The sequence below is a fragment of the Cyprinodon tularosa genome, unplaced genomic scaffold, assembly GCF_016077235.1.
Source record: "Cyprinodon tularosa strain WSP-4 unplaced genomic scaffold, ASM1607723v1 ctg297, whole genome shotgun sequence".
Lineage (NCBI taxonomy): Eukaryota > Metazoa > Chordata > Actinopteri > Cyprinodontiformes > Cyprinodontidae > Cyprinodon > Cyprinodon tularosa.
In genome coordinates this window covers 427,729-452,270 of record NW_024039004.1, presented here as the reverse complement: position 1 = coordinate 452,270, position 24,542 = coordinate 427,729, and the positions used below count along the sequence as shown (strand labels likewise).

General features: G+C 37.9%; 1 protein-coding gene across 2 annotated transcripts; it reads left to right on the top strand.

Moving 5' to 3' along the window:
* Nucleotides 1–658: 658 nt before the first annotated feature.
* si:ch211-286o17.1 (hematopoietic progenitor cell antigen CD34) lies at nucleotides 659–24,163 on the top strand. 2 transcript variants are annotated; one of them, XM_038291228.1, is made up of 8 exons: nucleotides 659–870; nucleotides 12,615–12,674; nucleotides 17,985–18,202; nucleotides 18,382–18,465; nucleotides 19,415–19,535; nucleotides 19,963–20,015; nucleotides 22,761–22,910; nucleotides 23,638–24,163. In XM_038291228.1, exons 1-8 carry the CDS (start codon nucleotides 786–788, stop codon nucleotides 23,824–23,826), a joined length of 960 nt encoding a protein of 319 aa, XP_038147156.1. In that variant the 5' UTR covers nucleotides 659–785; the 3' UTR covers nucleotides 23,827–24,163. The 2 variants fall into 2 exon arrangements, with proteins under 2 accessions (XP_038147156.1, XP_038147155.1); XM_038291227.1 differs by having other exon boundaries at nucleotides 12,612–12,674.
* The last annotated feature ends 379 nt before the right edge of the window (nucleotides 24,164–24,542 follow it).

Genomic DNA, 24,542 nt, shown 5'->3' with positions numbered 1-24,542 from the left:
CGATGGATTACAGCTCACATCATATCCCAGCCTGCTTAAGGGAAGAAACAAGAAGCAGTGCTCAGCACACATTTTCTGTCACTTACTTTTGGACGACTGAGACACTGGAAATTCACCCACCAAGCAAAAAATTGGTTGAAAAGACATTTTAAGGAAAACATTATTTAGATTCAAACGATGTCTACATTTGGTTGAAAAGTGAAAGGGGAAAAGCTGTAATTTTAAGATAATTGAAAAGACGTTGAAGCCGGGTTTGCAACATGTTTTCAACTTCTATCGGATCAAAGTGGGACAAAATCAGACTGACCAAACCAGCCCAATTTTCAACAAGGATTTCTTTACTAAATCGAGATTATGAGGGACCGACCAGATCTCGCCTAAAAACTAATGTCTAAATGATGTGTGGTGTTTGGGGGGGACAATTTCATGTAAACCTAAAAAGGGAAAGTAATGCAAAGCACGAAAATATTTTTAAATAAGAAACACCCAAGGAAGAACTTATGTTCTTTCTTTACATTTTCATTGCTTCTTTTTTTCATAAAAAGGGTGGTGGCATAGAGGAAGGGTTAACGTAAACCAGTGGAATAAGGGGGTGTAGGGCTGGGTCTTTGTAAGAGAGGAAAGAGGGGGGGTGGCTATATAATAACTGACAGAACACAAGTGGTGCTTTATCCAGTCTTTCCCTCCCTGGGTAAGAGGAAACCCTAAACTGCTCTGGCCCTTTTCCTTGTGCTCTTTCTTCCCTCTCTTTTCTCTCACTACCCGTGAGTGCACTCAGGAAGAGAATGGCAGCATCATCTGGACAGAGAAAAAACAGGCCGTCCCAAATGTTGGCTTTAGCTCTGCTTCTCATCACCCAGCTTTTGAGCGGTAAGTAAAAATAACCGGTTCCAAGATGGTCAGCTCTGAGGGATTGAATAGCCATGCTTTAGGAGAGGGGGGCTTGGAATGGGTGGGGCTGGAATGGAGTAGTGTTTGTTTATATGGTCAGTTCAACTCAAGTTTTAACCCTACAACTATTTCACTCTCTGAAATCTGAGACTCTCTCAACAGATCATTTAGGGAAAAAAATAAAATAAAATTCAATCTTTTGTTTTGAAAGAAAAAGATTTACTATGAATTTCAAATTTTCATTTCTTTACAAATTATTTTATAGCAGTATTACCATTACAGGTTTTTTTAAAAATGTGGATCTAGAATGTATTGTTTGCTAACTCACTAAATGTTTTATGATTAGATATGTACAATTCTTTCCTGCCTGTTTGCAATTTTTTTTTTTATTAAACTGTTTTCTCATGACCTTCAAAGAAGTTAGAGGAATGTGTTTATATTTAGCTGGAAGGAATATGAGGCTGGCTGATGCATGCAAGAGAGAGAAGGGCGTGGAGCCTGGGTGTTAACGTTCATCTTGAATATGCCTGAACTGATGCAGAAGGAGTTTTAGGAACAAAAAGGATGCACACAAAGAAGACCTGGCTTACATAAATATGCATATTGTTTATGCATAATTCATTTTAAAGGAACAAATATCTATTATGAAAATAATAGAAATGATAGTATATGTTTGTAAAGTTAATGATTAAAAGTCATTTATATTTAATAAAAGTGTGATCAATATGTGGTCTATCAGAAAATTGGAAAAATAACTTAATTTGAAGAGAACTAAAAATAACCACAAACTCTCAAAAAAGTTATTAAACTATCTGACTTATACTTTTAATATAAAGCAAAATGTAAATGGGTCATTACAAAGGCCACCGCTCTGCTCTTTAAATTGCCTCCAATGGCAGAAGATCAAAAAGTCTGACTGGATGGATAATGGATTCAGAGACCCTACATATTACCTGAAGCTTATGATGTCCACAAAGTCATTATAAAAGTAAGGAAATATAGAAAAACAAAAATGTAGTGTTTAAATGACGGTGCAATTACAATATAGTTTGCAGCACTCTGTTGTGGCTGGAAATAAAAACATATCGGTCTCCCTAATTCAATCCTCCTGTCTTTTTCATGGAGGGTAGGCTGCAATAATGAGATCATCAACCAAGAGAGGCAGCTGTGTTCGATTTGTATAATGAAGCAGCACAGATACAATTACAACCTAAAGATTCATAATCAGCTGCAGAAAAACTTTTATATTTCTGATCAAATACATATTTTAAAAAATCTTGAATAGCACTACAGTTCATGTAGTTCCAACTATGTGACACGCCCCATCTGCATCAAATGTGTGGGAAAAATGCTGGAGGAGAGAATGTGAGATGTTAGGGCAAAGTATCAGTTTCCTTTAACTGAACATACCACAGGCTTCCCTCAATAGACACCGAGAAGCTATGAAAAGAGACAAGCAAATTATGTTCCTTAGGAAAAATGTTTTGTACAACTGGAGCAGGATTGAACCAAAGATGAAGATAAAATGGAACAAATGGAAACTATGTTGTTCTTAGTTTAAGATGCTGTTATGAAGTCGTTATAAACTCAAGACATAAAACAGTGAAGTACAAAACAACACAGAGCTTTATAAAAAGTTACCTATTTGCTGCCTTTGGAAAGCAATCTTGCTTATTTTGGTTGGTTGCTGAAAGGTTGTTTTCCTTTTTCCCCTTATATCCAAAATGCTTTCCACACACTCCCAAATTTAACTAGCGGTTCTGACAATGTGATAAAGGGCAATTATGCAATTTTAACATTTTACTTTATCGACACTTAGCTTCAACTTCCTTTTGTTTTCTAACAAGCTGCTGATGCATTAAGTGAAAAGTCATCTGAGTCTAAAAAGAAAATGCAGCTCTAACATAAAATAATGGATGTAACTGGTACCAAGTAATTGAATTAGGTTTGTCCAAGTTCATTTAAGTTTTCAGCTTATAAACTTAATGAAATAAGTTGGATCAACTTAATTCAATTACTTGTGACTTATTGAAGCCATTCATTTAAGTTGGATTTGCATTTTTGTTTTAGTGTATAAATCTCTCAGTGTATAAAAATGAATAAGCATCTTAACTCTGAGTTAGAAAATTCAACAGAAGCACAAATTAAAAACTATGACGTTCAAAGTGCTGACATTAAATTCATATTTAGGATATTGCTATCTGGAAAACTTTAGCATAAACACATGTGGACTGTACATAAACCAGCTTCTGCTCTGCCTATGCTGTGAAGTGGTTTAAGGAATTTCTCCAGTGAAGCAATGAACCCTGCCCAACCTCACTGCCAACCCCTGGGCATGTAATTATGGAAATCATTGTTTTCATAGCAGCCATTGAAGTAACAGATGTACTGAGGAATTACAGAAGAAATGTCAACAACATAGTGCTCATTCCATCGCATGAGGGAAAGAGCTTGTAATGCGCAAAGTCGAATTTCAGGTTCAAGCTGCAGAGGAGAGCACGAAAGTAGACAGAAACATCTAAAAGAAAATCTTTATTCACACCAGTGACTGTTTTTTTAGTTGCAAATAAAAATTCTTACTTTGAAATAAACTCAGTCTGTTTTCAGCAACTTCTTTGTGTTTAGTTCATTTTCTTTACGTACATTCAGCAATCCAGTATGGAAGTGTCTGACTCCATAATTTCCTATATAAACACGAGTAATTGCAAAGTCTTTCTCTGGATTTTGAGACAGATACAGGTTAGATAAAAATCATTTCTGGACATAATTAGTGTGGAGCCTCTGAGCAGTCAATGCGTGACTGCAACAAAATCTCCTCACTATCTACCAGCACACACTCACACAAGACAGGCTCATTCAGAGATAATGCATAAGGCAGTGAAACTTTAGGACTCAATTGTAAGTTTGTGTGTGTTTGAGCAGGAGAGGGGCGAGGAAGTGATACAACCCCCTCCCCCAAATTGAAAGCAGATGTCATGTTTCCTGATTGTGGCTCCTTAGAAACAGGCATCACGCTCTTGATAAAGAGCTGCAGAGGCCTCAGGGTTGGGTCGGGTGAAATCTGCAGCTGGGTAGGCGCTGGGTGAAGTCAGCTCTGGCTTTTTGGCCTGATTGAAACCATAAGATGAAGTTAGTTTTCAACCATTAAAGAAGAATAGCCTTGGTCCTTCTATTAATCGCTGTGACAGGAATGACAGGGGAGGGGCTGCGGGGGGGTTGGGTCGGCGCAGTGAGATGGTCAAGATGGCGAGGTCAGTGGTCTGTTGTTTCAAAGAGGGCAGGATTCCACAGCATGTTTAACCTCACGAAACCGTTCTCCAATGTCAAATTCCTCTGCACACTCTTAAAAATAGACTCTTTAAGAAGGCTGAGGTTTTAATTTATAGAAAACAGTCATTCTTTTAGAATAAAACCCCAGACATAAAACTTAATATAGTTGGGATTTTTTTGCAGGGAAAATAATAAGCTCTTTATAAAAAGTGATTAAAAATAATTATGTTAATCGTTTTTTATGGAATGGATCTTTCTTACTTAATTAAAGAAAAAAAATACTATCATATTTTGGTGTTTGTGATGATCTAGAACTGGTCCAGGGTATACCTTCTTACCTAGTGACCACCACCACCTTCAATCATCTGAAATATGACTGCAACAAATCAAACTCTCTAAAATGCTCTTTGGTATGAGTATACCTATTTGCTGCTCAAAGAGAATTGTTTGCCTTATTTTACCCTCAAAGTAAGGTGATTTTGGGAAAGAGGGGAAATTTTGGAGGTCATCACTTTTTTCACAATGTTAGTCATAGGAGTATGAGGGTCTAAGAAAGGCCAAAGAAATGTATGAAAAATGAATGAAAGTCTGTGTTACCTTGTGATGGGTGTCAACCTGTGATTGGTGCACCTGCCTCTTGCTTAATAATAAAGTGAGTTTTGTAGGTGTCTTTTCTGACACACTTTTCTAGTTCTACCTACTTATTTTCTATAGAATTTAATCAATGCTTTGTTATGCTCAATGTAAACTTTGCCTTGATTTCTTGGTAACTAATTTGACAGTATGTTTGGGACGAGTATATTTTTGTGGTGACCGTTGCTCAGTAGCAACAGTAGATACTTGCAAAAGTTGTAGGTTTGATTCCAGGCCTCCTTCCATGTACTTAGGTTAGAAAAGGTGACTATTGCTTTAGCCATTGGTGTCTGAATGTGGGCGTGTTTGAGAGTGAGATTGGGTGAATGCGGCTATAGTAAAGTGCGTTAGGGGGCTACGAATATGACTAGAAAAGCACTTTATAAATTCATTCATTCCATTTACAGTTAGGAAAAACCTATTTATCTCCAACCTTTGAATGGACCTCATGTACTATGACTGACCTCCTGGATTATTTTTTGAGACATTACTTTTATATTTCGGTGTAATATTCTTTCATAATGATTTCATCCAATCACCTTCCACTTCCTATATCTCACAGATGAGATGGTGTTTCCCAGGTTGCCAACTGCCTCTTTTTTCCTCCAGATTAAGTCATAGTTGTGGTAACACTTAAACTCTAGTTTTATCAGACCACAGAACATTTCTTATCTACACGTGTATGTGTACGATGTTGAATGTTAGCTATAAGCGAAATAAGTAAAACCTGCTGACAAACAGACTGTTTTATGGAACAGGCTGTCGTGTCGTAACCTTTGCAAGTTAGATGCAGCCATAAAGAGGAGTAGTTGCAAGGACTTTGACATGGTGGTCAGTTAATGTGTGCGGGCCATTATCACCTCACTATGCCCAATTACAGAGCACAGCTTGTTTTCTGTCCTGTAAAGAACCAGTTAGGGGCTTTGACCCTCGGTGACATCATGCACACATGGTGCAAACATTTGTCCCAGCTGATTACATCACAGTAGATAGCACTAAACGGAGGTGTAAAAGCATGTGATCCAATCGCTCAACCAAGATTCATAGGAGAACTAGATGTGTTTGTTTAGTTTAAAAACCAGGACTTCCGAAGTCACATTAAAGGTTTCCCTGCTGACCTGAGGTGGTTTGATTCAAACATTAAAGTTACTACGTTTTCACATGTTCCTAGACTCAGATAAAAATACATTCTGAAATGGTAATAATAGTTAATCTGAAAAGATGTAAAAGAAATCTGTGGGAATATTTCAAGGACACATTTTGAAATGTTTGGATTTTTTCAATAGTTATCATATTTTAACCATCCATCCATCAGGTGTTCTGGTTCATACAATATATATGAACCAGAACACCTTTACCCATTTATAAAGAAAACATCTTGGTAATCTAATAAGTGATTATTTAATTTAAGTGGTATTTGCCCACATTACCCAGATCAGGAAAAAGGCCAAGGAATAAAATAAACTATAGAAGCACCTAAATGCTGACCTACATGCTTCACATACATTCACTGACTGGTGTTAGGATTTTAACTGTAACTCTTAGCTAGAAAATATTAAATAGATGCCTCTTCCTACTTACTGAATAAGGTAGATCATATAAAGTAGATGCAGATGTATATAGATTTTAAGATGTAGCAGACATAGAAAGCATATGCTGCAGGGAAAGTAGAGTTGTGTATTAAGCAGTGAACACACCCTGAGAGGATTTTATGGGGATATTTTTATGGGCGACTCTGTGTGTTAGCAGTTGCTATCTCTTGGCTTTATGTTACAGGGTAGTGAGGAAGGTGTGAAGCCTGAAGACCATATCTCACTTCTATAGGCACTTTGGATTAACTGTTCTGTGCCTGACTGGGATAGGGTAAGGAGAGACAGGGAGCTGGGAGGGCGAAGGGTGTGGAGCAGAGAGCTTCTTCATTCTTCCAAAGTCTGTCACATTCCTTCATCCAGAGTCCCAGGAGATGGGGGGTGCAGAGGTGGAGCATTTCCAGACCACAGCCGATATCAAGAGGAATCTGCTGGGAAAATATTTAGGAGAGCAATAAAGTCAGGGCCTGTGACAAATAAACATATGAGGTTTTGTGTGTTTAGGACAGTTGAAGTCCTGATACATTCTCACAACTGCACAATGCCTCACAACTGGTACCTCAGCTGTTTAAAGCTTGGGTTGTTGGATTAAAATATGTGGCATGTGAATGTTCATTTCAGTGGAAACACCCTGTTCAATATTGTAGCACTTATTGAAGCAGAATTAAAAGGGTGGAGTGAAACTCTACTCTTTGCGTGGTGATTCATATAAGCATCTTTTTTTCATTTCTGGCTGTTAGAAGGGCTTTATGTTACAAATAACGAGAGGTTGCTTCATGCAGACTCTTGTTTATTTATTTTTATTTATAAGGCCCTCAGGCTACAGGAGCATGCATGGTCTTGTGTAAATATTGGAGTTTGGTTTTATTGTTGTTTTCAGTAACAAGACATTATTATTAGAAAGACATATAGTGAAATAATGTGGGAAGGTACAAAACTCCACATATTGCATCGGTAATATGCCCCAAAACAACAGATTTAATCATTAATAATAATAATAGACTTAATTTGCCAAACCACTGGCTGAGGTTTACCTTCCATTCAAGTAAAATTCCCCTAGATTAAAGATTAGTGAGCAGAAACTAGAGGTTTCAGACTCAGCATTCTGGCTGTCTTAGACGTCACTTTTGTATAAGAAACCTTAATTTACACTTAACAACATCACCCACTGTAAACCTTATCCATTGTAGTAAATAAACATACAGTCCACCAAGAATTCGGTAGGGATAGTAACTGTAACTCCAACAAAGAAAAGTCTTCCCTTTTCACTGCATCATAGGGAGCAACTGAAAATAAAAACTTCTGTCTCTAATAGGAAAGGAAATATCTATCATCTTATATTACATTAATTCTTTCCTTATTGCAAACTTGAAAATAGCATCATTATGTTTATTAAAACCAATGGACATTTACATTTTCTAGATTCTTCTTTGCAAAGCAGAGAAGACATTGTTCACTTTTTAATTTTTCACCTCTTTTTGCCTCCAAACAAATTAATCAGGAGCTTTTTAAAATGCCTCTTGGCAAAAAAAGGGGGTTCTTTGTACCTGATGTTAAAAACCAATTTTATTTTATGTGCTCTTATTGACATGTAAAGATTCATGAAAATTTCAAAGAACTATCTGAGACACAGTGCACATCTGCCATAAGAACCACAACTCTGATGTGTTTTCTGTCAGTATAAACAGCAAAGCTGCAGAGAGTTGCTCTCAAACACAAAGGATGCCAGTAGGCCCCCTGGAGATGATGTCCTGTATGATGATATGATGATAGGCACCATGTTTGCTCTATAGCTGTGGCACCTGTCTTTCACAATGATTTATCTAAGAAAGCAACTGGATATGTCTTTCCATATGTCTCACTTGTAAAGACCAGAAGTGATGACAGATACAGATATGCCTTTATGATGGGACTAGAGTGAATTCATGGAGAGAAGAGAAAAAAAAACAATTGGGAACTTATTTTTTGTTGAAGAAACAAATACTTTCAGTGATCAAAATCATAGAAGCTGTGAGGATTAATCAATTTCTACAACTTTTTTTGGTTTGTTTTTAATGTATAAATAGGAGTTCCTTGAAAGCATAATTAGGGCAAAATCATAAGGTTATTTCCACCAAGACAACAGCACACCGCGCCGATTGTGTCTGTTTTTTTTTTGTTGTTCCTGAAAAATATTCTATACTTATTTCCTTTGATTTGCTGGTCAAAATTTACATAATTCAAGAGGTATAATGGAGTTTTCTAATGATACTGCCACCTGTTGCCAAAACTCAGAACTGCAGCACTCTTCTTCTCATTCTCATAGTTCGCACTCATTTAGAAGTTTATTTATTTTTATTTTTTTTCACTATGCCTGAAGTTGCCACTGGTGTCTGAGTATAGTTGGATGTCAGGTGTTTTTGATTATCCACAACATCCATCTTGAATCTAAAGATTTGATCATTTGCCAGGTCGGACCCATTCAACATGGACGCGCATAACATCTCATCCACCGAACAGATAAAAATAAAAAGGTTATTTCAAAAATGGTTTTCAGTAAAACACTTACATAATGTCTCTTTAAGTACAATAACAGTTTATATCAATTTACAAAAGACAATCAGTCAAGTTGTTACTGACCCTTTTCATCTTGCATCTCCTAAAGCCTTTTCAAGTGCAATAGGAAAATGGTTAATACACATCTTATGCTGCTTAATTGTGATTATTTGTATTCAGGTGCAAACACAATATATTCTTTCATGCGGTGCTGTGCTTAGAGCTGCAGGGACATTAAAAGTAATTAAAACCTGGTATTTTGCATGTACTGCTGCCTTGCGGCAAGAAGGTTTCGGGTTCAATTCCCGACCTGGGGTCTTTCTGCAAGGAGTTTACATGTTCTCCCTGTGCATGCCTAGGTTCTCTCTTGGTATTCCAGCTTCCTACTACAGTACAAAATAATGACTTTTAGGTTAATTGGCTTCTCTAAATTCTCCTTAGGTGTGAGTGTTTTTGAATGGTTGTTTGTCTCTGTGTTGCCCTGTGATGGACTGGTGACCTTTCCAAGGTGTACCCCGCCTCATGCCTGTTGACAGCTGAAGATAGGCACCAGCACCCCTCGCATCCTCAGAAGGGATAAAACGTGACAGAAAATGGATGGATGGATTTAACCATTAAGACTTGATGACCATCTTAGGATGAAATACTTAACACAAAGTCAGAGTGTCCCCAAATAGCTATTAGATGATTTAATCAAAACTACACTTTGTTGCCAGAGATATTAGCTAACCTGCCTTAACTGACATATGACCTTAAAGGAATTCCCATTCCTAATCAATAGGGGCTTAATATGTCGTCAACCACCGTTGGCAGCAAGAACAGCTTCTACTCTTCTGGGAAGGCCATCCACAACGTTTAGGGGTATGTTTATGGGAATTTTTAGAGGCATATTTTTAAGGTCACAAACTGATGCTGGACTACAAAAGTCTGGCTCTTAAATTTCATCCCAACTGTGTTCAATCGGTTTGAGATCAGGTTTCCATGCATTCATCTTCACTCTGTCATCCATGTCTCTATCGACCTTTCTTTGTGTTGTGGTGCACAGTCATGTTGGTAGAGGAAGGGGCCGTTCAAAGCTGTTCCCACAAAGATGTTGAAGCATTCAGAGTTCCCTTCGCTCAAACTAAGGGGCCAAGCCCAGCTCCTGAAAAAACAACCCCAAACCATAATACCCCATCCACGATGCATCAAAAATACTTCCAGATGGAGAAGATCGTTTCATCAGACCAGAGAAAGCATCTACTGCTCTGGAGTCCAGTGGTGGCCTGCTTTACACCACTGCATCCAATGCTTTGCATTGCTCTTGGTGATGTATAGCTTGCTCGACCATGGAAACCTATTCCATGAAGTTCTCTGCTTACAGTTCTTGAGCTAACCTGAGGGCCACATAAACTTTGGAGGTGTCTAGTTATTGAATCTGCTAAAAGAGGACTTATTCACTCTATATGATTCAGCAACCGCTGACCCTGCTCCGTCAACTTATGTGGCCGAGTAGCTGTCGTTCCCAAAGACTTCCAGTTTCTTATGATACAGCTGACAATTGACTGTGGAATATTTAGGGGCTAGGAAATTTCCCGACGGTATTTGTTGCAAAGTTCCACACTGGAATTTACTGAGGTCCTGAGAGTGACCGATTCTTTTACAAATGTTTTAACGCTTAGCTGCTTGATTTTATACAACTTTGGCCATGGCACTGATTGGAACACCTGATAACAAGTTGGATGGATTAAGCATGCTGATGTCAGTGATGTTTATTATGCTGATGTCTGCATGGTGTAGCACTAGATTTGGCAATGGACATGAATTTAATTATGTGTTTAGGCCCATGTACACCTATAAAAAAAACAATATACTATGTATATATGGTACTGTTTACTCAAATGTTCTGTGTAATCCTTTCAAAAGACAAATGATGGCTTTGCATTTTGTACATATCGTACAACAACTAATTATCAAGCAATTTAAGTAAAACTTGCTCTTCATTAACCTTCTGTAGAAACTCTTCCACAGATCTCTTCTAATCATGTATGGGAGTATACGCTAATGTTTTTATAGCAATTAACATCCTACAACCAAAAAGAAGAGAAAATAAAGCAGAGGTTTACAAAATTACACAAGATTACCTTGGTTTAACATGAAATAAGGAATAACATAGTGAGAGAGTAGAGGTAATGTAATTTATGGAGGAAAGAGATCATGGGCATTTTTTGACTATGAAGTAATGTTATTTTCCTGCTAGGCAGAGTGAAGGAAAAAAAAAGGTTTGAATGCGACGGATCTGGTTCTGTTTCCTTGATCCATCAACTGCAACAGGACCTAAACAGTTCTCAGCTTTATTAACACCGGACTTAACAGAGGAAACAGCATGAATTGGCATATTAAATAATTACTTTACCCAAGAATCTAATCTATTCCTCAGGTAACTAAATATATGGCAGATTAAGACATTTCCCTTATAATAAAAAAAAAAATGAGAAAAAAAGAAAAAGCTGCCCGAGGACTTTGACCAGTTTTAGAATGTCCGCATATTTGATAGTGAAACCTAAAACAAAAAAAAACAAAACAGTTTTATTATTTCTATGGAGTTTTAAGTTCAACTGACTTGCAGAAAAAAATCCCAGGTCCCGAATTACTCCAGCGTAAAAGTCATGGGGTCCAAAGTGCAACCTTGTGACAAATTGATAAAAATTTCAAGAAATTGATTGCAGTAAGTTACAACAACATAAATTAATACCATTCGGCGATATATTACTGTTCACACACTAGGATCTCACAAATACAAATATCAAAAATACCTGTTTTTTAATCACGATACTCTTCAATCCTGGTTACATTATATAGTACTGATTTGACTCTATTAGTTGTGAAATATTTATATGCTGTAAAACAATCTATTTGAGCACATAAAATAAAACCATGATCTTAACCACACAATCAATTACAAATGTTATACATTATCAGTTACACTTTCTCATTATTCCAAGAATGATGTAGCACAATGAATTGTTCCCAATATTTTGCAATGATATGAAATTATCTAAAAATAAGCTATTCTGTCAGAGTTTGGTGGAAGTTGTTAAGGACTCAAATGCAGTAAAGAGGAGGCAGAAATGAGTTTGCTGATTAAATGGGAAATTGATGGCAACAGAAGCACAAATCAAACAACACTAAAAAGAAACCAAAAAAAAAACAGGAGATATCAGGGAGAAAAAACACACAGGGAGCAAAGCAATGAAGCAACAAGACACCTGCTCTGAGGAACTGCACAGGGAGAGTATATATGGGAGACAGAACAAAGACTGGGGTAATCAGCTGATATGGAACAGGTGTGGATAGAAGGGTGCCAAGGGGAAAGGAACCTGGCACAAGAGGAAACACAAAAATCACCACACTGCCAGAACACAATGACAAAGTCACAAAATTAAAGAGAAACTAAAAATAAAACTAAACAAAGGGCAGAACCCTGACATATTCTTTATATTATCCTAATTACAAGCTGTATTTACAAATGTGCATGCAAAGTCTCATTAAATACATTATATTTTTCCAAGTTTAAAGAATGTGACGTAGCTGTGATTTATATTTACTGTGGGTTCGAAATTAATACTTATGACCAGTTCTATGGTTGTGTATCTATGCATATTTTACATCAGGTCGATATTTCTAACAATACTGTTTGTTCTTATTTTATAGCAGGAGTGATGGCACAGGAAAATGTAAGAGGAGATGGAGTCCTGAAGACGACTGGAGCCCCTGGTAAGTCATAAGATATATTGGAAAAACAAACAATGAAAGAAAGAACGTTTGGTAGTTTCAAAAAAGGTGTTCCAAGCTGAAAATCTTGCCAAAGTGTCTCATTAGGCATACTTCAGTTTTTTTTGTAGACATATAGGGTATGTAGAGCTAACAGGACAACAGTAGAGTTGTCCTGTTAGCTTCTCTTAGAGGACCATAGCAAGGGGTGAAGTTGGAGTATAGCAGGGAGAGGATTAGCTCCCTAAAAGCTATTTGCTTTAGCTACAAAACGATGAATTTATCTCTCCAAGGCATTGATCAGTCTGTGCTTTAGGCTCAAAAATGTAAGTATATTTGTCCCTTTTTCAAAAGTGACAATAGGATGGAGAGAGGGATGGATAACAGGCCGGACCCTCATAAAAACTCCAAATTTACTTGTTTATCAATCGTCAAACACTCAGCTATTTTCAAAACATATTATATAATATAAAACATATTAAACATGACAGAAGTTATGAGCTATTGGTTATAAACAGATGAAAGAGGTTCCCTACATAGGCATGGAGATAGAAAGGAGGAGCACTGTTGTCCGAGGGACGGTGACGTAGAGCGGCTACTCCCATGCATCAAATGAAATCATAGGAAGCCAAGCCAACTTTCTTGAGGAAGGTTTTTTTGTGAAAAAGAAGGCACTGACCAAGGTTTTGAATATAAATTATAATATAATTTATATTCTTTACTACTTTAATATACTATAAATTATATTAAAGTAGTAAAGACAATAAAAGTTTTAAAGGGATGCAATGTACCTGTAGATGTCTCCCTTTGGAACGATTATGGATGCCACATCTTAAGGGGAGCTTAAGGCAGAGCCCAAAAAACTCTGGAAGAACAATATATAGGACTCGCATAGTAAGCACTTTCTGTGACTTTTTGTGAGGTTATATTTTTATCTAAGTAAAATTTGAGATATTTTAAAAGTTTAAAGTGGTTCTTTGTAACTCTTGCACTCTGCTTTAACTATTAGCTCAATTTTAGATATAATAAATGATTTTCTAAATCAGTATTCAAGTTTATAGATGTGTGGGCGGCCTTTATCAAAAACAGGCCTATGTAACTTGAGAGGGTGCGATTTGTTGCTGAATGGGTCATACGACCTAGAATGCTCTATGGCTCCCTTTAGACCAGTGGTCACGGATTAGCAGAGCGCGGTCCGGATCCGGACCCACCTGCTGGATAATCCGGACCCAACCTGATTTAAAGCATTTATAAATGACCGCACGTTGTCTGAAGGCAGCATCTATTTTCACTTGCACCGCCTCTCCTGTTTGTACGATAAAGCCCTGCAGAGCATCCAGCACCAGGCTGCACGTGATACAAATCAGCCAATGAGCTGTTAGTCAGGGTTGCTGCTGCGAGCCACTTTTTACACACAGCACTCAAACCTGTGGCAAGCCGGGAGATGGGAAAGAAGGAGAAGACGATGAGAAAAGGTGAAAGAAATTGTGGACTGCTGGAAGAACTGCAGTGAAGTGATAGAAAAGTGAAATGGTGTGCTCAAAGATGACCCTGCACATTTTGAGTATGTTTGACTCAACCTACTGCTGTACAGCAGGATTTCCCACCATGAACATTATCATAAATAAATATCGATCCTGGCTCAAAATGATATGTGCTTGAGAATGGCTTTTTCAAACCCAGGTTTAAAGCCTTGCAGGGCAGCTTAAAGCCCACTTCTTTCACTAAGCCATAAAAAAGAAAAACAAATAACAATCAGTTTAGCTGTTTTATAAAATATGTGAAACAGGAAGTTGTCTATATACCAAGCTGAACAATTGTTGTTCTCTATTTAAAAAAAACACTTTAGATTTTAAAATGGAAACATGTTCTTTTTTTTTAAGTCAATATATATACACTATATTGCCAAAAGTATTTGCTCACCCATCCAAATTATTGGAATCAGGTGTTCCAATCACTTCCATGGCCACAGGTGTATAAATTCAAGCACCTAGGCATGCAGACTGTTTTTACAAACATTTGTGAAAGAATGGGTCGCTCTCAGGAGCTCAGTGAATTCCAGCGTGGAACTGTGATAGGATGCCACCTGTGCAACAAATCCAGTCGTGAAATTTCCTCGCTCCTAAATATTCCACAGTCAACTGTCAGCTGTATTATAAGAAAATGGAAGTGTTTGGGAACGACAGCAACTCAGCCACGAAGTGGTAGGCCACGTAAACTGACGGAGCGGGGTCAGCGGATGCTGACGCGCATAGTGCGAAGAGGTCGCCAACTTTCTGCAGAGTCAATCACTACAGACCTCCAAACTTCATGTGGCCTTCAGATTAGCTCAAGAACAGTGCGCAGAGAGCTTCATGGAATGGGTTTCCATGGTCGAGCAGCTGCATCCAAGCCATACATCACCAAGTGCAATGCAAAGCGTCGGATGCGGTGGTGTAAAGCACGCCGCCACTGGACTCTAGAGCAGTGGAGACGCGTTCTCTGGAGTGACGAATCGCGCTTCTCCATCTGGCAATCTGATGGACAGGTCTGGGTTTGGCGGTTGCCAGGAGAACGGTACTTGTCTGACTGCATTGTGCCAAGTGTAAAGTTTGTTGGAGGGGGGATTATGGTGTGGGGTTGTTTTTCAGGAGCTGGGCTTGGCCCCTTAGTTCCAGTGAAAGGAACTCTGAATGCTTCAGCATCCCAAGACATTTTGGACAATTCCATGCTCCCAACTTTGTGGGAACAGTTTGGAGCTGGCCCCTTCCTCTTCCAACATGACTGTGCACCAGTGCACAAAGCAAGGTCCATAAAGACATGGATGACAGAGTCTGGTGTGGATGAACTTGACTGGCCTGCACAGAGTCCTGACCTCAACCCGATAGAACACCTTTGGGATGAATTAGAGCGGAGACTGAGAGCCAGGCCTTCTCGTCCAACATCAGTGTGCAACCTCACAAATGCGCTTCTGGAAGAATGGTCAAAAATTCCCATAAACACACTCCTAAACCTTGTGGACAGCCTTCCCAGAAGAGTTGAAGCTGTTCTAGCTGCAAAGGGTGGACCGACGTCATATTGAACCCTATGGATTAGGAACGGGATGTCACTTAAGCTCATATGTGAGTCAAGGCAGGTGAGCAAATACTTTTGGCAATATAGTGTATATACAGGTGCTGGTCATAAAATTAGAATATCATGAAAAAGTAGATTGATTTCAGTAATTCCATTTAAAAAGTGAAACTTGTATATTATATTCATACATTACATACAAACTCATATATTTCAGATGTTTATTTTGTTTAATTTTGATGATTACAAATGACAACAAATGAAAATCTCCAATTCATCATATCAGAAAATTAGAATATTGTGAAAAGGTTCAAAATTGATGGCCCCTGGTGCCACTCTCTAATCAGCTAATTAACTCAAACCACCTGCAAAAGCCTTTAAATGGTCTTTCAGTCTAGTTCTATAGGCTACACAATCATGGGGAAGACTGCTGACTTGACAGTTGTCCAAAAGACGACCATCGACACCTTGCACAAGGAGGGCAAGACACAAAAGGTCATCGCTAAAGAGGCTGGCTGTTCACAGAGCTCAGTGTCCAAGCACATTAATAGAGAGGCGAAGGGAAGGAAAAGATGTGGTCGAAAAAAGTGTACAAGCAAGAGAGATAACCGCACCCTGGAGAGGATTGTGAAACAAAACCCATTCAAAAATGTGGGGGAGATTCACAAAGAGTGGACTGCAGCTGGAGTGAGTGCTTCAAGAACCACCACACACAGACGTATGAAAGACATGGGTTTCTGCTGTCGCATTCCTTGTGTCAAGCCACTCTTGAACCACAGACAGCGTCAGAAGCGTCTTGCCTGGGCTAAAGAGAAACAGGACTGGACTGCTGGTGAGTGGTCCAAAGTCATGTTCTCTGATGAAAGTAAATTTTGCATTTCCTTTGGAAATCAATGTCCCAGAGTCTGGAGGAAAAGAAGAGAGGCACTTCATCCACATTGCTTGAAGTCCAGTGTAAAGTTTCCACAGTCAGTGATGGTTTGGGGTGCCATGTCATCTGCTGGTGTTGGTCCATTGTGTTTTCTGAGGTCCAGGGTCAACGCAGCCACATACCAGGAAGTTTTAGAGCACTTCATGCTTCCTGCAGCTGACCAACTTTTTGGAGATGCAGATTTCATTTTCCAACAGGACTTGGCACCTGCACACAGTGCCAAAGCTACCAGTACCTGGTTGAAGGACCATGGTATCCCTGTTCTTAATTGGCCAGCAAACTCTCCTGACCTTAACCCCATAGAAAATCTATGGGGTATTGTGAAGAAGAAGATGCAATACACCAGACCCAACAATTCAGAAGAGCTAAAAGCCACTATTAGAGCAACCTGGGCTATCATAACACCTGAGCAGTGCCACAGACTGATCGACTCCATGCCACGCCGCATTGCTGCAGTAATACAGGCCAAAGGAGGCCCAACTAAATACTGAGTGCTGTACATGCTCATACTTTTCATGTTCATACTTTTCAGTTGGCCAACATTTCTATAAATCCTTTGTTTTTATTGGTCTTCAGTAATATTCTAATTTTCTGATATGATGAATTTGAGATTTTCATTTGTTGTCATTTGTAATCATCAAAATTAAACAAAATAAACATCTGAAATATATGAGTTTGTATGTAATGTATGAATATAATATACAAGTTTCACTTTTTAAATGGAATTACTGAAATCAATCTACTTTTTCATGATATTCTAATTTTATGACCAGCACCTGTATATAATATATACATGGTTGCATAAACACCTAATTTTAGTGTTAAATGCTGTTTAAAGTGATGGATTATAATTAAAAATGTCTCTGGACCTTTACTGGTTGTTGATATTCTTTATTCAGACCCTACTGATTTCTAATTGGTTACCCCTGCTTTAGAGCTTATTAAGAGGTAGCTAAGCTTAATGTTGCTGTGAGGCAACAAAACTGTTTTATCATTGTAATGAACTCTCAAAGTTCTCATTCTAGTGGTCAAAAGGATCTGGCCATCAGATCCTAAACATGGAGGGAGATTCTTTCATTTTGTGGCAGTGTCGTGTTGTCAATGGCCTTCAGGGCTTCTAAATTGAGAAGCTCCAATTCCATAGTGGCTTAGAGTCACATAGTGCCACTTTGGTGAAGGTGATCGACAGTAAGACTGGGGGTAAATTTCTGGCCGACTTTTCACTGCTTGAATAACAATTTCCTCTGAATTAAACCAAAAACTATGTAACCCTTAATAAGAATGCATTGTTTCTATTCCTGTTCAGACATTAATTAGGCATTTTCTTTCAGCAACTACAGAGCCATCTGGTCAAGTGCTTATTTATCCCACCATGGAGGAAAATGAAATTTCTACAAAGACACCTGAAAGTCATGTCAGCACCTATCTTCATACAATCCAGCCCAATCCTTTAGAGGAAACAACAAATGAAACATTTCAGACAAAACTGCCTGTTCAACACCCAGATACTCCAGCACCCAGTACTACCAGAGGTGACAACCTACTAGAGGTAAAATAAGCTATACTCAGATATTTCACTACAAAGAATGAGCACTATTTCTGCATATGTGGACATGTTAAATACTCTCAGTACAAACTTAAAATCCACTACCTCTACACAACAGTAACATACTGCAGTAATATGTCTACTTGTAAGAAAGAGGTGTGATGAAACGTTTTGGTTTGCAGCCTCGGGACGTGACGTGTGGGAGTAAAGAGACCGTGGAGGGAAAAAACGCTGTTCTCTTGAAACTCAAGAGATCCAGCAACTGTGTAAGTTTAAACAAACTTCTTTTTAGTCTAAATTTTACATTTATTTCTAAGTGAAGTTGTTTTATTAGAAGCTAAATGACATGTATATATCATCACAACCTAAAAACCGGCACATAAATGAGAATTAATGCCTAACTCGCTTTATGTTTCCTAGCTACCAAATCGTTTTATCAAACCTAAACTAAAATATTCACCAATGGCTCAGAAGCCAGTGACCCAGGGATGTTATGCATGAATGTTAATTTCAAAGAGCCTGTGCAGTCCAAGAAATTTCTGTTGCATGTACTGTAAAGCTGGGGCACAGGCTGAGAAGACAGTGGGAGGGCAGCACAATGGGTGGGCCCATTGCTTCTGTAAAATATGTAATGTATAGCAGCCTGGGGGAGAAATGTGGACGTGTGTGTGTGATTGTATGTTTCTGTTTATAACAATAAATTCCTCCGTATCTCAGAATGACAGCTTTGGGGTTTGCTGCTTTCTTTTGTGGAGGTTTAAAGTTACCTCATATGCTTTCTTTTAGCTTTAGCTTTTATTTAGCATGAGGACAAAATGCATTATTTACTCTTTGAACAATGGAAACACAAGGAACAAATTCAGGAGATTTGTGCTGTTGAACAATAGATCAAACCACTGACATTGTTCTGTAAGTAAAACAGTGATGCCCATAGCAAAACATATTTAACTCTTCAAAAAAAAAAAACCTAATTGAATTTGAGAATCAGGATTTCCCAAGTTAGAGAACAGACATAAAGGAAATTGCTTTTAGATTCTAACTAAATCTGTAGGAGTATTCCTGATAGGATTCTCTGACATATGAATAAGTACACGTGTTTTTTTTTTCCTTTTTAAATGCAACTAGCTATGAATGTCCTGCTGGTGTGAATGATTTAAATCATTCAGACACTGTGATAAAAACACATCTGGATATAATGTGATACATTATTTGCAGGAAGACACACGGCAGGTCATTATAGATCATCTTCCACAACTGTGTCATGTAGACTGTAAGATGGAGCTTTATCAAGAAGACAACACAGATAGCGTCCTGGTGTCTGGAAAGTATGTGGAAGGTCAGTATTCTGAATAATGATAATCACACGCCTTCAAACTTTTTCATTGCTTTAGGCGGAGATAAATCATCTCTTTCAGGAATGTTTAATATGTGTGTGTCTTTTAACAGGAAAGCTGTGTTAACACAACCTGCATTCATGCATCCCTACTTTCAGATTTCTAATAGTTATGACTCCTTTGTTTAGATAATACTTTGAGATTAATTTAACTTTTTAGTTTTTACTGCACTAGTGGCTCGTTTTTTGGACAGTAGGCCGACAAGACAGGGGTATGAGAGAAGGGGAGAGACATGTGGCAAAAGACCACTGGTCAGATTCAAACCCGCATCTAGGACTAAGGCCTCCATACATGGGTTATGCGTGCTAACCACTGCTCCACCGAAGCGTGCCCCATTAATCTGACTTCTTTATTTGTTTACATTTGCAGATGATGTGACAGAAATGGTGGACAAATTCAACAGCCTCATCGGAAAAGATAATGTAAGCTTTTTTTTTTAAAGAGATCAAATTTATTTGATGCTTTCAAAAGGACTTTATTCAGCTCATCAAGCTGAGTCATAAGTTTGTCGCTATGTTTCTCCAACCTCTTTCCTGCTGAGAAGACCAACGCACAGCCAGAGAAATTACACATTTCTAACCAAAGCCGTAAATTACACCATTTGTCATGAAGGATCTATAATGGAGGAGTCACTCTAATTGACTCAATGAGCTAAATGCTGGTTGATTTAGGATCAAATTTGTAACACATTAAGGAGAAGGAAAAATGCTCCCCTTAGTCTGGGAATGCTCTCTGAGGCATCACATTGCCACACTGACGGCTGGTGTTAAAAACTAAAAGCCCCAAAACAAACAACATGTCAGCAGCAAAACATTTTACTTCCACCTTAGGACCAGTTTTTAGTCACATCCATCAGTGTCTTTTCTTTTAACATCCCAAGCTTTTCCCCATTACCTGTTTATGAATAAATGTAATCCTTAAATAATCATAACAGTTCACCTGTTTTTAAATATAATCAAACCCAGGAAGGAGTGCATACTGGTTGCAGTAGTAATAATAATGGATCAAAATACTTTTATGTGCTTTATAGAGAAGCTACTAGTAATTATGTAAATATATATTTACATTTGAACCACGTGATTACACACGGAATCAATGGAAGGATAAGGAACCTTTTTCCTCTAAAGTCTGACAATAATTTTTACTGTAATAAACTGATTCATTTTCTAATTTGAACTTAAACTTAACATTTTTAATGTTTACAGGCTTTTCCTAAGTAGATGATATAGCTCCATTAAATATTGTATGGCTTGCATCATGCAATTTCAATCTAGCACACAGAACACATCTTTTTGATTAGTATGATGAATGGATGACTTCATGCTTGTAAATTATTGTTTGAATGAATAATTAGGCACTTTCTGCCACCTGGGGAATTTCACCAAGAATCCTGGGGGGTCCATAGTTCTAGCTTTGGTATCTGGTCAAAATTGTGTTAATTTCTCCTTGTGATGTGATACAGGGAAGCCGCTTGAGGTGTTACCCCAAAGCCCTCTCAGAAATCTACCTGCATTTAACTACAATAATACACTCACAAAGTCACAGCATGACCACCTGAGCTTTACCAAAATGTTTAAAGGCACAGTAATATAAGTGTTTTATAAATATATAAGTTTGAACAGAGATAGACCAAAGAAAACTGCATAAAAGTTATATATTACTAAATATTCTTGCACTAACTAATAATCTCATCTGAACCTAAACTGACTGATTTGAAACTGTAGGAAACAAGAAATGTTAGAACCAAAGCGTAATATTTAAGCTTTATAGACTAAAACACCCAGCAATATTTATATATTTTTCATGATTCTGATCATTACAAGTTAAAATGGAAAAAGTTATTTTAATTTCAAACTGACAAAAATTATGAATCTCTACAATCAAATATTCTATTACTAGAACAAGTAGTAATAGCTAGTAATAAATAACATTGTCAGTCAATCTTGTTCAAATCAACTAAAAAAAGTTAAACAAAACAACAAAAGGTTGACGACCTAAATAATTAGGTGATGGTCTAGTGGTTAGAGCAGTGCGCTTTTGCTCTGAGAAAGTTGCAAGTACCTGGTTCAAACCCAACAGCCTGCACTCTGGGTTCCTGAGCAAAGACTTTCACCTGACACTGCTCCCCGAGTGCCGTGCAATGGCAGCCCGCTGCTCCCCAAGGGGATGGGTTAAAATGCAGGGGTAAAATTTGGGTAGGAAGTGTAGAAATTATTAGGAGCTAACATTACAGTGCACAGCAATACCTTTTGGGTGAGCAAACGTATTTAGCAATAAACAAAGGCACGGTTGGTGGTTTTTGGTGATTATCGACAGCCCTTTTTAAGGTGGATTAACGATCTAGCTTTTGCATAATAGCAGTTGGATCTGTCTGAGGTTGCTAGAGGATAAACAGGGATGCTTTTACAGTTAATAAATTCATTAATATCCTGTTGATTACAACAGATAGAGAATGCAAAAAAAAAAAAAAAAAACTAGTGATTCAACAGTACCGGTACTTTCACAGACTGTGAAACACATAAAATCTTACATGAATTTAGCACAGCCATCACAGAAAATGGAGAAAATGTTTAATAATGGATAAGAGAACTTTTCAAATGTCTGAACTTGAAGACATGTCAAGCTTAATGTGTCAGCATGGAGAGAGGAGTCTGCCCCTCCTGGCTCTCTGGTTGTATTTCAATCTAGAGATGAACTCTAAACTGGGACTTTAGGGAGCAATCGGATGACGGCTTGGTGAAAAATAATTTAGATTGATAGCTGATTGGAGAAGTGAAAGTTAATCAATACACCTGATAATGTTTTCTCTTTTGGCATCACAGGGACTGTGATGACAGTAGAAAATAACATCACTTCAGCCAGAAAAGTCATTCCCTCCATCTCAGAAATTGTTTTAAAGTTTTCTATATTTTCTAATTTCTTTTTAAAATTTTCCATCTCAGAGAAACTTTTATTGTTTTCAATCTTAGAACCTCATAATAACCCAGCAAGACTGTATCCTTATTATAATTAGAAACCCTGTGTTCCCAAATGAGTGGACAAGGATTTGCTTTGTCTTAGTTGCAGACGTGAATTATTTTGATAATTAAAAGGCATAGTAATTAAAAAAAATGCTTCTCAAGTTTAACTTAAATATTTACATATATCACTTGATTTTTTTCTGTCAGACTGATATCCAGTCAGCCACTCCTCGCTGGGGGAAGAACTCAAAGACGGTGCTGGTTTCCTTGCTGCTTGTTGGCTTGTTGCTGGCTGCACTGCTGGTCGGATTGTATTACTTCAAGACACATCGCAAGAACTCCAAAGGTGTCAGATTGGTAAGTTGTTTATTATTAATGCAGTGTTAAAAAAGCCTAAATACATCAGAGACTGCCACTGGTTTCACAACTTTTATCCTCGTCTTCTCAAAATGGGACAGATTGTATAAACGATAATGTAACATTCTGAGTAAACAGTGCAAAGAAAGTGTTTATCTGAAGCAAAGAGCCAAGAGGTTCAAAATTAAAATAAAAAAATACACATGGATGTCATTTTTCTAAAGTGATCCACTCAATTCATGACTAAAGGAGGACACGCCTGACTTTTATGTGGTTCGAATCACCATTAATTCCTTTAAGCTGGTTTTACTTTAGCTCCTTGCCAGGGATTGCACATGTTTCTGCTGTTTTTTATTTTTTTATTATGTAACGTCATCTTTTTAAACATTTACATATGGAGGCACACCTGCAAGATTATTTTACAGGGATGTTATCAAATGGGTGGCCCAACTATTTTCATTAGGTGTAGAATAACTGAAATAGGAACCAATGCTTATAAACCAAACACTCATATAGGTTTTCATCTGTGCATATTACTGTAGGTTTACCAAGAACCGTGTTTTCAAAAGTTAAAACAACCTCAAAGTAATCACAGCCAAATCCCATAAAACCCTAAAGAAAGGACTTATACACTTTCCATACACTCCTTCCTGCTATAGCTTAGAATATATCTTTGCCAATCTAATAGAAGATCCACATTAAAGCTGTGGCTTTGTTTCCTCCTTAGGCTGAGTCTTTCCAGGTGGATGAGGAAAACCAGGCCAACACTCTGGTATCTGTGGCCCCGCTGCCTCAGGAGCCCGCTGACAAACCCACCGCCAATGGAGAGTCTCCCCCTGAAAATGGGGCGAACAGCACCCCAACCACTAATGGACACTCTGCTGCCCAGACTCCAGTGGCTGATACCGAGATGTGAATCACCCTCCCATCTGCAGTATCTCAATGTGCCAGTCACCTACTAACCTCTCCGTTAATCTGAGACAAATTCAGCTTGAATTAATCACAAACATCCGTATCTCCTCCTGCTCTTCTACTAAAATAATAAGACTCCATATGAAGAAGCAAATGTTGATCAAATGATGTCAATGCCTGTAATGTGAAAAGTTTGGGAACACTCGCCTTTGCTGATGTCAAAACCTGCCTACACTGACAGAGAGGCTGGTTAATAGAGACCTGCTCTAACTTCAGTGTTTGCAGAATTATGAAGTCCTGACAATAACGTATTGCCGATCTCTAAAAAAGAAGCAAAAAAAGAAACATTTTTTGTACCAAATACGAAATTGTACTGCAATTAAACCATGTGATGCCTTAGTTTTGCTCTTGAGTTAGATAGAAGGCAGCATTTACAATCTTTTGCAGTACTAAGAAATAAACAATGTGCCAAAGTTTTAAAAATGTATAAATGTAAGTTGGAAGTAGTTAGTTTCTCAGTTGTTTGTTTTGTATACACTGTTTATACGAAATTACAATAAAAGTTGTCTAAGTTGGTTTAGCCTTCTTCCTGCCGAACAACCAAACCTCTGCAGCTAAGCTTTAATTAAAACTCATTGAAAGCAGGATCTAAAGCGTATTTTTATGATGTAATAATGTGGTTTCCAGTATTGTACATTTTTTTAAATATTTGTTTTACAA